Source organism: Rhagoletis pomonella, unplaced genomic scaffold (assembly GCF_013731165.1).
Source record: "Rhagoletis pomonella isolate Grant_MI unplaced genomic scaffold, Rhpom_1.0 Rhpom_scaffold_00001, whole genome shotgun sequence".
NCBI classification, from domain to species: domain Eukaryota; kingdom Metazoa; phylum Arthropoda; class Insecta; order Diptera; family Tephritidae; genus Rhagoletis; species Rhagoletis pomonella.
In genome coordinates, this window is record NW_023458555.1 from 15,255,392 (window position 1) to 15,268,374 (window position 12,983).

The window sequence follows — 12,983 nt, forward strand, 5'->3', positions numbered from 1 at the left end:
ATCACTTTCAGGTACATAGTCTACGGAGGATTTCTTAGCGCGCGCCGCCTGACGCGCACGCGCCGCAGAAGGCGTCTTGGGCAACACTGGTACTACAATAGGTCGGCGACTCTTATGTGGCGTTTTTGGCTCATCATCGCCACCATCCGCAGCGGTATCTTCATCATCATCACTACTAGATGAGCTGCTACTATCACTATCTGTGGGAACGAAGTCGCTGCCACTCGCCGAGAAGTCCGAATCGGAATCCATTAGTTTAGCGATTTCTGCAAAAAAAAATTATAGTCAAACCTTTTCTTTAAATTTTCTCAAAAGTGTAATTACGATTTTTAACGCGTTGTCGTAGATGTGACGGTGTCTTTGGTTCGGCCGTCGATTTTCGCCGCTTTGTAACGGGTGTTTTTGCTTGTGGCTGTGATGTGGAAAGACGTGATGTCTTTGGAGTCTTCGGTGTCATTGGCGTCTTTGGAGTTTTTGGTGTTTTCGGTGTGTTCATGGCTGCCAATGCCATACCATTTCGTTTCTTTGGCGTATGGAATCCGTACATATTCTTTCCCGCCACCTCCTCTTCATCTTGCAACAGCTGTATGTCAGCAATATCCGGTCGCTTTGTCGACGGTGGCACGTAGTTCTCATCTTCCGATTCAGTATCCTCATCCGTCTCCTCATAGCCCACCTGTCGCCGCTTGCGTTGTTTGCTGCCTATAGACACATAATCGGCATATTTCTTGTGTGGGCTTACCTTGCGGCTTGACCTGCGAGGTTGGCGTGCCATAGCTGCTTGTTTTTCATCATCCGAATCTTCTGCTGTCACTGTCAATACATCTTCCGTGCTACTTAATCTGGCGCTAGTGCGGCGTGGTCGCCCTGTTTTGGAAGTACTCATTTTTAATTAAAACTTATTATATTAAGAAAATTCAAAAATACGGAAAACACATTAAACGGCGAGCAGCTGCTAAAAATTTGTTTTGCTTGGACAGCATTTTTCGCGGGCAACCAATTTTTTTTGTTTACGCATTTGACAGCACAGCTGACAGCTAAGAGCTGACACAGTGTGCGGACTTCCACTTTTGTGATAGAATCTAAATTGCTAAATTGCATTTCTACCACTTCTACCACCGTAAGTTGAAAATCTACCACATGTTATAATTTTGCTCATTTTACAACGTGGATCTATCCCTAAATTTCTCTTAATTTTATGGACCATCTTGAATTGGACAATGGTGAATGCGACATTGGCTCAAATTTTTCATTCCATTTTCTAATTGATTCGTGTTTCTTTTCAACACATTGCGAATTTGCTTCTCAATAAATCAGAATTTCAGTTTAAAGTGATTTTCAAATGAATTTCAATTAAAATACAAAGTATACGATTTTACACATAAGGTGCCAAGTTCACTTTTTTCGAAATTTAGTTTTTATCATGATACAAAAAAGAAGGTAGTTCCATTTAATGACATTCGTTGTTGTTGTTAACCATTTGACTTTTAATAAAATTATAACATTTCATCAAATTCATGCTACCTGATCACCAAAAGTAATAATTTTTTAAAGCAAGAGATCTCATCAGTCCACACAAAGATGTGGAATATGATGGACTTGAAAATTGTGTCGGCTACATGATTTCAAAAATGGTTCTTCAACCCCAAGGTTTTAGAATGCATGAGAAAGTGATCAAAATTATACTTATGAAAAGGTTTTATTTAGGAAAAACATTCTTTAGAATTAAATTTTTTAATCACAAGATTGCACTCAAAATAAGAAAATGAAAAAAATATAGCAACATAATGCGCTCATGGTTTTTATTATAAAATAAAAAGAACAATTACGATGAAGTCTCCTTTAACAGTTTGTATTTCATGTATTTTTTGCGATCCACGTAAGTAAAAAATAACGAAACATTAGGGGGATTCTCAAAGTATTTCACGGATTGCATGGTAAAAATCGGTTTTCCTATGAGAGCTTTTATTTTTAGATAGTTGTTTTGTAAGTAAAACTGCCTCCAAAGTATCTATGCCAAACCTATTCGTCGTTGCAGTTTTTTTTTCAAAGAAGCGAGAGCGAAGCGAGAGATAGCATTGCCAAATCGTCGCCTGGGTAAAAGATTGTCGTAAGCGCCATTTTTACGATTTTTGTTCTAGATGCAGTTATATATTTTGAAATAAGGTCTTTCGATTGGTGTCATCAGTTTTTAGATATCTCTTTTAGTTTCCGAGATATTGTCTACAATTTTTTCGATAATTTAGTAAAAATTTAGTTAGTGATGCAGTCATATTAAACTAATCAATATCTTAAAAATCGTGTTCTCCATTTTTGTATATCTCCTTCAGTTTCCGAGATATTAGGTAAAAAGTGTCGTTAATTTAGTAGAAATTTCGATCACATTTTGTCGTATTTCATACAAAGTGGCTGCCAAATTGTGAACAAATGGCGCTTACGACAAAATTTTACAAAAGAAAATCCCAGCATAAACTCAAAACCAATCAACAATAAACATTAAAAATTAAATAATTTAAGAGTTTTGTGAACTAGTAACATTTTCAGAGACATTGGAGAAAATCTATCTTCGCGTTTTTGAGAAATTCTATTCCAAACATCAATCGCGATTTCCCACAACCTACCGAAATTAACATACGATAATCTTTTACCCAGGCGACGAAATGTAAACGACAAGTGAAAAGAGGCGCTATGCACGGTTGCAATTTATTTAATATCCACTCGGTTGCATGAGGCAATTACGTTATATTTTAAATCAGTAACACCGTATAAATAAGAGATTGTTATTACAAGTTGTAATTTTATTCTCCGTAGGAATATTCTAATAAAAATCTTCAGTGTATTGAATTCTCCCAAAATTTAACGCCATTTCCCGATTCGCTTGAGAAATTCAAATTCCATCAATATCGGGGAATTCTGCCGCGGTTGGCATCACTTCTTGGCACCTTTTCACGTTTGGGTAACGGTATAAACCTATGTAATCACTATAATATTTCCCAGATATATAATATTTTCCAGATATCAAATCTGTACGGAAAACAAGCAAAACAAGAAATCCCTATAAACTTTACCTGCATCCACATCGATTGAATTTGGATTAGCCTCATCACAAACAAGTTAACATTCTTACATCACACAAACAATGTCCGAATGACTTTGAGGTTAAAAGCGCAAAGTCAGTCGATAAAGACTTTGCAAGAAAATCTCACCTTGGGCGCAACTTAATACTCAATTATTTGTATGTTCATATGGAAATTACTCCATACATATGTAGATATGTACGTACACGCAATATATGGATATATGTCACTTCATCCAGAGTCTATGCACGCAGGCGCAACAATCAAATGCAGTTAAGAAGACAACACTGAATCGTATGGAGAAATGCAAATTATGTAGCTTCAAGCCAATAATACTCCTACTTTAATATACGCACATGCATACCAACACACTCATGTACATACGAGTATTTATGTGTATATGAAGTTAAATACAACAACAAAAAATAGTCCTACCTTTATTTATAGTGTTAGCAATATAATTCGATTTAATGCGATTGGGAATCGCGCTTTTAAAGAGTATATGTATGAATGCATTTAGAAAATCGTTAAAGGCATATAAAACTTAAGTCGCAATGAGTTTTTAGTAACATGCGGTCATGATTATTACAAAAATCGAAATGGAAAATCTATACTGCTCGTAATATTTGTTTAAATATGGATTTGAAATTATTTATGTTAGCAGTATATATGCACATAAATATGATTGAACTTAATTATCGTTTGAACCTATCAACCTAGTTTTATGTACATACAACTATATCGTATTCTTTGAGCAAAACAAACCAAATGCTGTGAGGCAAAAGTGTTTATAGCCAGACGCAGAGGCAGACGAAAGTAGCAACCATGACAGGTATGACCAAATCCCTAACCAGACAAATTTTTGGAAACTGGACGCGCTCATTTAAAGAAGGCCAATCGCAGCTTAATGTGTGTCAGCCATGCCTTTCAGCAGTTGAGTGAAGCGGAAGAGATTAGAAAGAAAAGAGAAAATAAGGTGCCATATATGGTAAAAATTAAAACAAAAAACTGTACAGTATTGTGTCTAGAGATTATGATTTTACTTGCAATTATATAGATATTTTTGGTTCGTTTGCTGGAAGCAAATCGTAATTCCTAGAATCAAAAATGTAAGTGAAGACTTTAAAGTTTTAAGTGGTTTCCTAGAGGGTAGGAATGTGATGTGATGGTGTGCAATGGGGTGTAGTCGTTGTTCTGGGTATGCAGCTACAGTTTCCCGGCTATACTCAAATCCCGACTCATGCGTTCTCGTTCTCACACTCTGTGTAATGTGAGCAACCCATGTGCGAGATGCAGTAATCAATCCGAGGGGAGCCTTGGGTGAAAGAGAGGGAGCTTCGGTGGGGCTACTCCGACATATTCGGTTCAAGGGCTCACTGAAGTCTGCATCGTCTGTTCACCAGTATGTGTGGCTGCAAGCAGGCGTCTGCGTTGCAGCAAGCGGTTTACTATATAAAGGCGGGTTCACCGTTCGTGTCCGGACAACTTTTTATTTGCTCTCAAATGATTTTTTCCGGAGAGGGTGCTGAAGTGGGGTTCACCGTTGAGTTCGGCACATTTTATTTTATTCTGCAGATGAACAGCTGATGATATTGTTGCCTACATACGATTTTTAGGGCAAATAACACATGCGATTCGCTGCAAACGCATATAAAGGAGAACGCGGCAACCCGAATCATCAAGTCGTTCAGACAGAAAATCAAAATCAACTTGATTCGAACAAAGAGTGTTCAGCACATTTTTGTCGCGCTCTCAGTGAGACAAAGTGGGAAAGGAACGCGTAAAATTACTAACAAAAAGTGTCCGGACACGAACGGTGAATCCGCCTTAAACGTGTATACGGTTAAGAAACTACCCCTTCCCAGCAGTGGATTGTGCGCTGGGTTTGGGGCCCACCACGTGAAAACCACTTCCAGTGAAAAAGAGAAACACAGCCTCGGTAGAGACATCCCTTGCGAAACTACGCGTCTTGGCACCCGCGTCACTGTTGATAGTTACAACTTTGAAACCATAGACGACTTCTTTTATTTGGGACGGTTAGCAGATTGGTAATATAAGAAAAAAGCCAAACGTCTAGGGAACTCTTGTTTGTCATCTGGTCAGGTTAGGTTCGGTGGCAGTCCAGATCATGTAAACAATTCCTGAATTATCTCTTGTGATTGCCTTAACTTATCTGAACACTATGATTCCTCAAGTCAAGTACCTTCAGAGTCTACAGCCACGATCGTTTGAAGATGTTTACCCTCGCATGCAAATACGAGGAAACAGTTAATGCTCAACATCTCCAGTCCAGACCCTCCCACATAACTGTTGACGATATTTTCCAGTTCATGTTCATAGAATAAACCATCACCGCAGTTATAAAAGAATTCGATTTGCATCTAACAACCAAGCAGATAATCATTGTAGACACTTGAGGCTCTATCTCTCCGAACTTTCTCGCTTCTTCACTGCAAGGAGCCTAACACTATCCCCAACGAAATCAACGGCTACCCTCTTCACCATCTGGACGAACGGGGTCAGACTTCAACTAGGCATTCACATCGATGGCACACCAATTCCGACGGTGAACAAGCCGAAAATTTTAAAGGTTAACTTTGATAGCATTCTCTCCTTCTACGCGCACATAACCGCAGTTGTCAACAAAGTACAGAGCCGCAAGAAGGTCCTCAAGTCGCTCGCCGGCAGCACCTGGCAATTGGCCGCCGGAAACTAATTGGACGCTGTGGCCGAAGCTACAGTCTTGACAGAAAGCCGCACTCCGGACAGCGACAGGACGAATTCTGATGTTGCCAAGCACCACCTACACCACGAGGACCATAAGGGAACATAACAAAATGCTCAGCAATCAGTTTCTGATGGGATGTCACAGATGTGAGCACCCCAACAGACCCTTGCTCGAGGAGGAGCCTCCGCCAAGGTACGTCAGAGGACACCTATTCGAATACATGGACGCGGTCCAGTCGAACATTTACCAACCACTGGACCCGACAACGTTGCGACGAGTGATCACCGGCATTCAGTCACCGTCGGTCACCGCCTACCACGACTCCCGAACTATGAATGCCGTGATCGGAGCTCAATCACCACCTGTAGCAGACACGGAGTGCCAAGAGACACTTACTACGGCCCAGTTACGGTCTCGATACCTGTCCAGACTCGACCCCAATAACCCCAAATGAGTGCCCGGCATGTGGAGTATCCCTGCACCATATGACAGCTCAATCCCACTCAACTAACACCCCTCTCCCGTTGGTCCGACCCTGTCGAAACTGCCCGTTTCCTGGGCTTACCGTTAGTTGAGCTTGACGATAACGATAGGTGGTTAAACCGAAATAGGCGGGGCTTAGTATTGACGCTACAACAACAACAGTACGGGTGTATACTTGCTATGACATGAAGGGTATACTGTTTCCAATGGAATAGCATTAAATTCCGCAACCCTTTTCTACGACGATCTCCAGCTAAGCGCAATTAATTTTCTACGCAAGAAAATTATCAGCCATTGGCAAATTCCAGCGGTAGGTACTTCTTGCCTATCACTGACAGTAACTTTGCATTGGAGCCTTAACAGCTGGTCGTTGGCAACGGCTCAACGAGTGGAAGAGCAACAAATTAGCGCATTTTATGCTGCCACTATGACAACTATTGCTATCAGCAACAAAAGAATGCTTATAAGCTTTTGGAGTGCAGCACAAATCTCTATTCAGGTATACATATGTATATGCTTATGTGTGGTGGCTAAGTGGTAATCCGCTCACGCGCGCAATCGCACAGCGGAACATTTCCATGAGACTCAGCATGTAATGATTTGTATTTGTACGAGTGTGTATTTTTATTTATTTGAATTTAAGTAATTCCATTTGTATTTTCTATACATATTTTTTTTTTTTTTTGGTTCACTCCACTTTAGTTGACGCCTAGCCAAACGACGACGACGACAACGACGACGACAGAAACCGGCAACAACTGGCGTTTGCAAAACAACGAACGCCATGTCCGCCCAGTCGCCAGCAGCCGACTGCGTTTTGCCGCCGTGTGCGTTTTGTGGAGCGCATCGTTGGCGCTTTGCTTATAAGTGGCCGGCACATTGGTGAGAATACTTCAGATAGGCAGCACCTGAACGCGGTGTTGGTTGTTTATTTAACGCGCCGATGAAATAGCAAAGTTATAAAAGTTGATAAACGCAACGCATAAAACGGGAGCGGTCAGTGCGGGCAACCCAACTACTTGAGGAAAATACACTAAAACTGGTTTGGTCTATAACTGTGAATGTTGCCGAAATTGTGCATTTAATTATAAAAAGAAAACGAAAAACACAGTTTTAATTTCATCGTTTCCGTTGTTGTTGCGGGAGTTGAGAGCGTAAGTGTAAGCTAAATGTAAACCGGAAAGAAGTGTTTTTGTATTCATTTATTTATTGAATTTCATTCGTAAAGTATTAATCTGCATAAATTTAGTTATTTAAAATGTGAAAGCTCGCGCCAAAAAGTGCAGTGAACGTCATAAATAAATATTTATGAGTTCAGTCGAAATCAGGAAGTCAAAAATCAAAACCCAAATAAATAAACTTACTTATTTACATGTCTGTGCTTGATGTTCGAGTTCGGTAGCCATGGAAAAAGTCATAAAACTTAAGCAAAAATCAGTTCACATTTCACCAATTAATTTATGTAGGTATGTGTAAATGTAAAGCTGTTCCATTTGGAGAATTCGGAATCATGCATTTAGTATTCATTCACGCATTCAATAACAGGACATTTCCGAATGGCGAAGCCAACTGGAACTCTTAGAGATCTAAATTAATTTAAATACGTACACGTAGGGGATTAAGAAAAAAGTATGTCAGTTTGAGGTTTACTGCTTACCTTATGGTGGATTCCAGTTTATGATGACTTTGATGGCAGCGAAAGGGCTGATGCTCTCGCTAAATGCAGGGCCTAACAGGATCTGCATGGTCATCGGCCTTCTGCGATCCATTCAAAGCATGCACGGCAGAGTTTTTAAGGAGGTCGAAGGGCTCAGGTGGCAGCCCATTGTCGTCTGTCAAAGGGTAAAAGGAAGGAAGGAAAAAGAAGAGAGTTATAACTCCCTCTCGTAGAGTCTATGTGTCACTGGATGTCTGGCAGCCCACTGCAAGCTAAGGTACCAACTTTGCAAAAGGAGACATTCTGATGATATGTACTGCAAATCCTGTGGGCTGGCGGGCTAAACCTCAGAGTACCCCATATTTATACACATGAGGGAACGATTATTGTCTCCATCCAGAATCTGAAACATGACAGCCTCCTCCCCAGCAGGAGACGTATCCGAAAATAAAAATTTTACATTAAAGCGGGCCATAATTGTTTAGTAATTGAACCTACGTTTCTGGTCATTTAAAAAATGGACTTATATTTTTGCACAAAGATTTTTAGCAATTTAAAATTTTTTCATAATTTTCTGGTAATATAACAATTTGTGGTTGTTTAAAAACTAGACATAATTTTTTGATCATTTAAAAGATATACACTTAAAAACTGGATATATTTTTTTTTGGAATTCATACATACATTTTTTTGTAATTTGAAAACTGAAAATTTGTGCTCTTTTAAAGATGGAACATAATATCCTGGAAGTTTAGAACTGGACGTAAATTTTTTATTACATACTTCAAATCTGGACACAAATTTTTTGAAAATTAAAAATAGGCCATAATTTCCTTGAAGTTCAGAATAGAACATACATTTTTGACCGCTTAAGACCTAGACATAAATCTGTGGAAGCTGAACATAAATAATAAATAAAATCTGGTCCAAGACTTTTTGTGATTTAAAAACTATGTAGACATAAATTTTTGTTCAATTAAAACCTGGACATGAATTTTCGATGGCTTATTAACTTTACAGAACTTTTGATAGTTCAAAAACAGGACAATAAATTATATTCATTTAAAAACTGGACGTATTTTTCGGAAATATAACTCTGCATATGGGCGATTCCAGCGATGTCTACCGCGAAAAAATAAAACTCCTAAATCTAATTTATTTACAGGCCGATTTGGCTGCTTTTTACAATATATGTATATTGGTTATGTAAGCAGAAATATTTTTGCCAAAAATGTTTCGTTAGGTGGCACCTGGATCGAAGTTTTTTTGAAAACCCGTATTTATGCTCTGGTATGTTTCACATTTGGCATATTTAGTTGAAACATAAATAGTAAGACATAGATTTGTACGTTCGACATAAAATACATGTTTTTTTTCCATTCAAAATTCTTTCAAGAACAATATTAACAAAATTGTTTAATGGAAATTTTAGTAACGTAACGCCAGGTAACGTCACGTCAGATAATTTAGCTGATTAAACATGAAACAGAAAAGATTTCTACATTTAAAACTAGGAAAATTAACCTTAAACATTTCCAATATTATTACAAAAACGTTTATACAAATAGTCTTGCCCTATTTACAAAGTTTTGTAATTTTCTAAACGAAGCAAAAATCCACTTCCGTTTTTTGTAACGTCACGCCAGCGCATATGTTTACTAATATCGTTAGATCGCTATGCTAAATGCTATTTAATTGCTATGCAAATCTTGAAAAACCGTTTTAAAATTTTGACTTTTTCAACTTTTTTAGCATTTTGTCATTTTGAGTGTAACGTAACGCCAGTTTGGAAATACCCATATGTACATTTTTATGAACAAATCTTGTACATATAGTACTGTTTGCCATTTCAAAACTGGAAAATAGTTTTGGTTTTTTAAAAACTGGACAAATATTTTAGATTTTTTATCATTCAAAAACCGTCTCCAAGGGTTTAATATCAATAAGTCTAAATTTGTTTTTGTTAAAAACCCTGGAGAGGCTTATTAACTTAAACATACAAATAAAAATCCTCTACATCTCCTACCAAAAACTCAGCATGTGTATTTAAAGGATTGGTTGGTCGCGACCATTGGATCGAGAAAGCATTTACTCACAAAGACTTCAGGATGAGGACCATCCTCAGCATCCAGGAGTCTTTTATTAACATCCTGCCGGTCATAATCGTTAACTAGCTGAGTAGACCGAGTCAAATTGAAGTTCTGAACACATTGAAAACGACGAGCTACGGACCACAGCTTCCAATTTATCATCTACATTATCTAAACGCTTTGTCGATGGCGATATGATTTCTTAGAACGCGGCAGCGACATCATGAATTTGTATCAGTTTGACATAAAAAAAAAAGAGGAAGAACCTTATCTGTCGCCAGAAAAATAGAAATAGATCAAATCTGGCCACAACCACAGCCATCGCGTAGCCCGGTCGTCGCCAAAATAATTATCTACATTAGAGTACGTGTTAAAATAATTTGACAGCTGTGGTTTATAGCTCGTCGTTTTCATTGTGTTCGGGCTATTATTGACCCCATATTTCCTGACTGAGCGGTGCCTCGATCCAGCGGAGCGTAAAAGGCGGCACACCATTGTACATAAAAGGTGGAGTCATCCCAGATCCTAGCGTATCCTCCTCAATAGAAAATATAAGAGACCCGCTACTCTTCCCGCAATTAAAGCGTTCGCCTTGTGTTCTTTAATTGAGTTAAGTATTCGGACATGATAGAAAGCTTCGTGAAAGTCCAACATTTAGGAACGAATGAAAAGGACATAAAAAGCTCTATACTGGGAGAACCATTGGCAAGAGATGGAACCGCGCTTCCTACGTTTTTTTACTCGCGCTGTGATACAGTTATTAAGCCTGTAATCTTATGTCGGAGCAACATCTAAATTAGAACAAAATTTTTTCTAACAGCGGTCGCCTCTATAGGAGGAGAAGCTCGGCCCAAAAACTTAGCGCCAAAATATGTATTAATAATATTAATTTTATGTGGAATGGTTGTGAGTTGGATAACGCATATTTTGGTCTTGGAAACGCAGATAACTGTGTTTCTAGACTAGCTCGAGGCGGCTCTTTCTCTATTCACATTCGTTCAAGAGATGAGTAAGTAAGGTGCATAGCGTCTGTCGGGAATTCTTTCACAACCTCAAAGTAAGGCCCGTAACTGTTAGCTTTTTGGCGTCTTTAAAAGAGGAACAAATCTTTACTATTGTCATTACCATTGTTACTACCATTACTATTACCAACACCATAACCATTACTACCACCATTAAAATTACCAGTGCCAGTACCATTACCATTACCTTACCACTACCATTGCTACTAGTTTTACCATTACCATAGCCATTATCACTACCATTACTTTTAATATTACCATTACCTCCACCTCTACTATTACCATTGAAATTACCTTTACTATTAGCATTACCTCTACCATTACCCTTAATATTACCATTTCAATTACCTTTACTATTACCATTACCGCCGTCACTACTATTACCATAAAAAATTAACACTTTTCCATTTAAATTTATGGAAATACTGGTCTACAGTTCTGAGCCCAAAATATTGGGTTGAAAATATGGAAAATGGTCATTAATAAGCTTAAAATATCGCAATAATTACATGTCCATATAATACTTACCTTTTCTTTGAGTTAGAACTCTACAATAAACTTTTCAGGCGTTGTAGCTTTGGACGCTCAAGCTGTTTTATAAAACGTATAGCTAAATAGAGCGTTGAAAGCCTGAAGAGCGCTGGACGGTCTGAAAATCTCGTTCTGGAGTTGTATTATTAATGCTACAATTAATTTTGAATTTGAAGTTTTGCAAAAGAAAATTTCGTCGTGCTACCCCCAATTCGCATTCTCCTACAATTTTAAGATATCTCTTTCTTATATACACATATGTATGTATGTATAATGTACATTGTACATAGCCCGTTAATTGCTGCAACGACAATGTTGCATTTCCAACAATAATTTTAAATAAAAAATCTGCATATTTGAGTAGTCGTACTCCCCTCACAAGAATCTGTGATATTTTCGCTCGCATATCCAGTTCAGTAGACAAAGCGCGCACCGCCATTGCCACACACATACATAAGTACATATGTATGTGCATATTAAACTAGTTTCACTAACTATCATAGATCCCCCCTTTACGCCCCACAACTCCTCATACTGCCTAGCGCACCAGCATTTTAATTAGGTTTTGTGAGCGTAAAATTAAAATTCGATTTTGATTGTCTCCAATCAATTGCGGTCAAACGGCGTTGTGCTGCGCGAGCAACAATTGTAAATAAATATGTCCATAAGTATAAAAAAGATGCACTTTAAGATGCCGTTATAAGTTTTTCACAATTTTTATAACATACTTCATCAGGAAAAGCCAAAATCAACGATATTTTATAGCAACTTCAAAGTTGCACTTTCCTATTATGGAATCGAATGGGCTATGAAACTGCATACCCAAAAAATTTTAATTAAACGATTGAAATTTGAAGAAAATTTGTTCATTTTAAAAATTTTTGTACAAAGTTTGAAACTAGGATTTATATGGTTTTTTTTATAAAATTAAGTACATTTTTGTAAAAAATAGTTAAAATTAAATAATAAAAAAATAATAGTCAAAACATGTCAATATGTGGGAGTCGTATAGTTATGCTAAGCACTATATTATATATGTAACTAGGCTACCAATATTATTTTCTAAATCTTAGTTGCAGAACATACATTACAATTTTTTGTCATGGACATTAAATTATGTTTGAAATAAATGTGTCCTTAATCGGATATGTATGTATGTATGTACTTTGCCCATCCCCCATACCCTTATAACGAACGGCCTTTTAAGCAAAGAAAAACAAACTGAGTGCGAAACAAGTTAAACTTCATAGTAAAAAATCTCTATTTTTATTGCTCATCTTTGTCCTTAACCTTATCCTTATAATCATACTTATTCTTATCTTGATCCTTATCCTTGTCCTTGTCCTTGTCCTTATCCTTATCCTTATCCTTATCCTTATCCTTATCCTTATCCTT

The 12,983-nt window shown here is 37.8% G+C and overlaps 2 protein-coding genes across 4 annotated transcripts in view; one reads left to right on the forward strand and one right to left on the reverse strand.

Annotated features, from left to right (window-relative positions):
- The window catches only part of LOC118739869 (origin recognition complex subunit 2), a 2,545-nt gene extending 1,514 nt beyond the window's left edge, over positions 1–1,031 (reverse strand). The window contains exons 1-2 of the mRNA XM_036471369.1: positions 325–1,031; positions 25–266 (exon numbers count right to left, since the gene is read on the reverse strand). Of these exons, the coding sequence (XP_036327262.1) occupies positions 25–266; positions 325–886 (804 nt within the window). The 5' untranslated portion in view covers positions 887–1,031. The remainder of the gene's footprint in view (positions 1–24; positions 267–324) is intronic.
- A 6,066-nt stretch (positions 1,032–7,097) lies between these two features.
- Positions 7,098–12,983, forward strand: part of LOC118739891 (aminopeptidase N-like) — a 41,598-nt gene continuing 35,712 nt past the window's right edge. The window contains exon 1 of one of the 3 annotated variants that reach the window (XM_036471406.1): positions 7,098–7,459. The gene's annotated coding sequence lies outside the window, so the exon portion shown is untranslated. The remainder of the gene's footprint in view (positions 7,460–12,983) is intronic. The other 2 variants (XM_036471398.1, XM_036471391.1) reach the window with 2 other exon arrangements.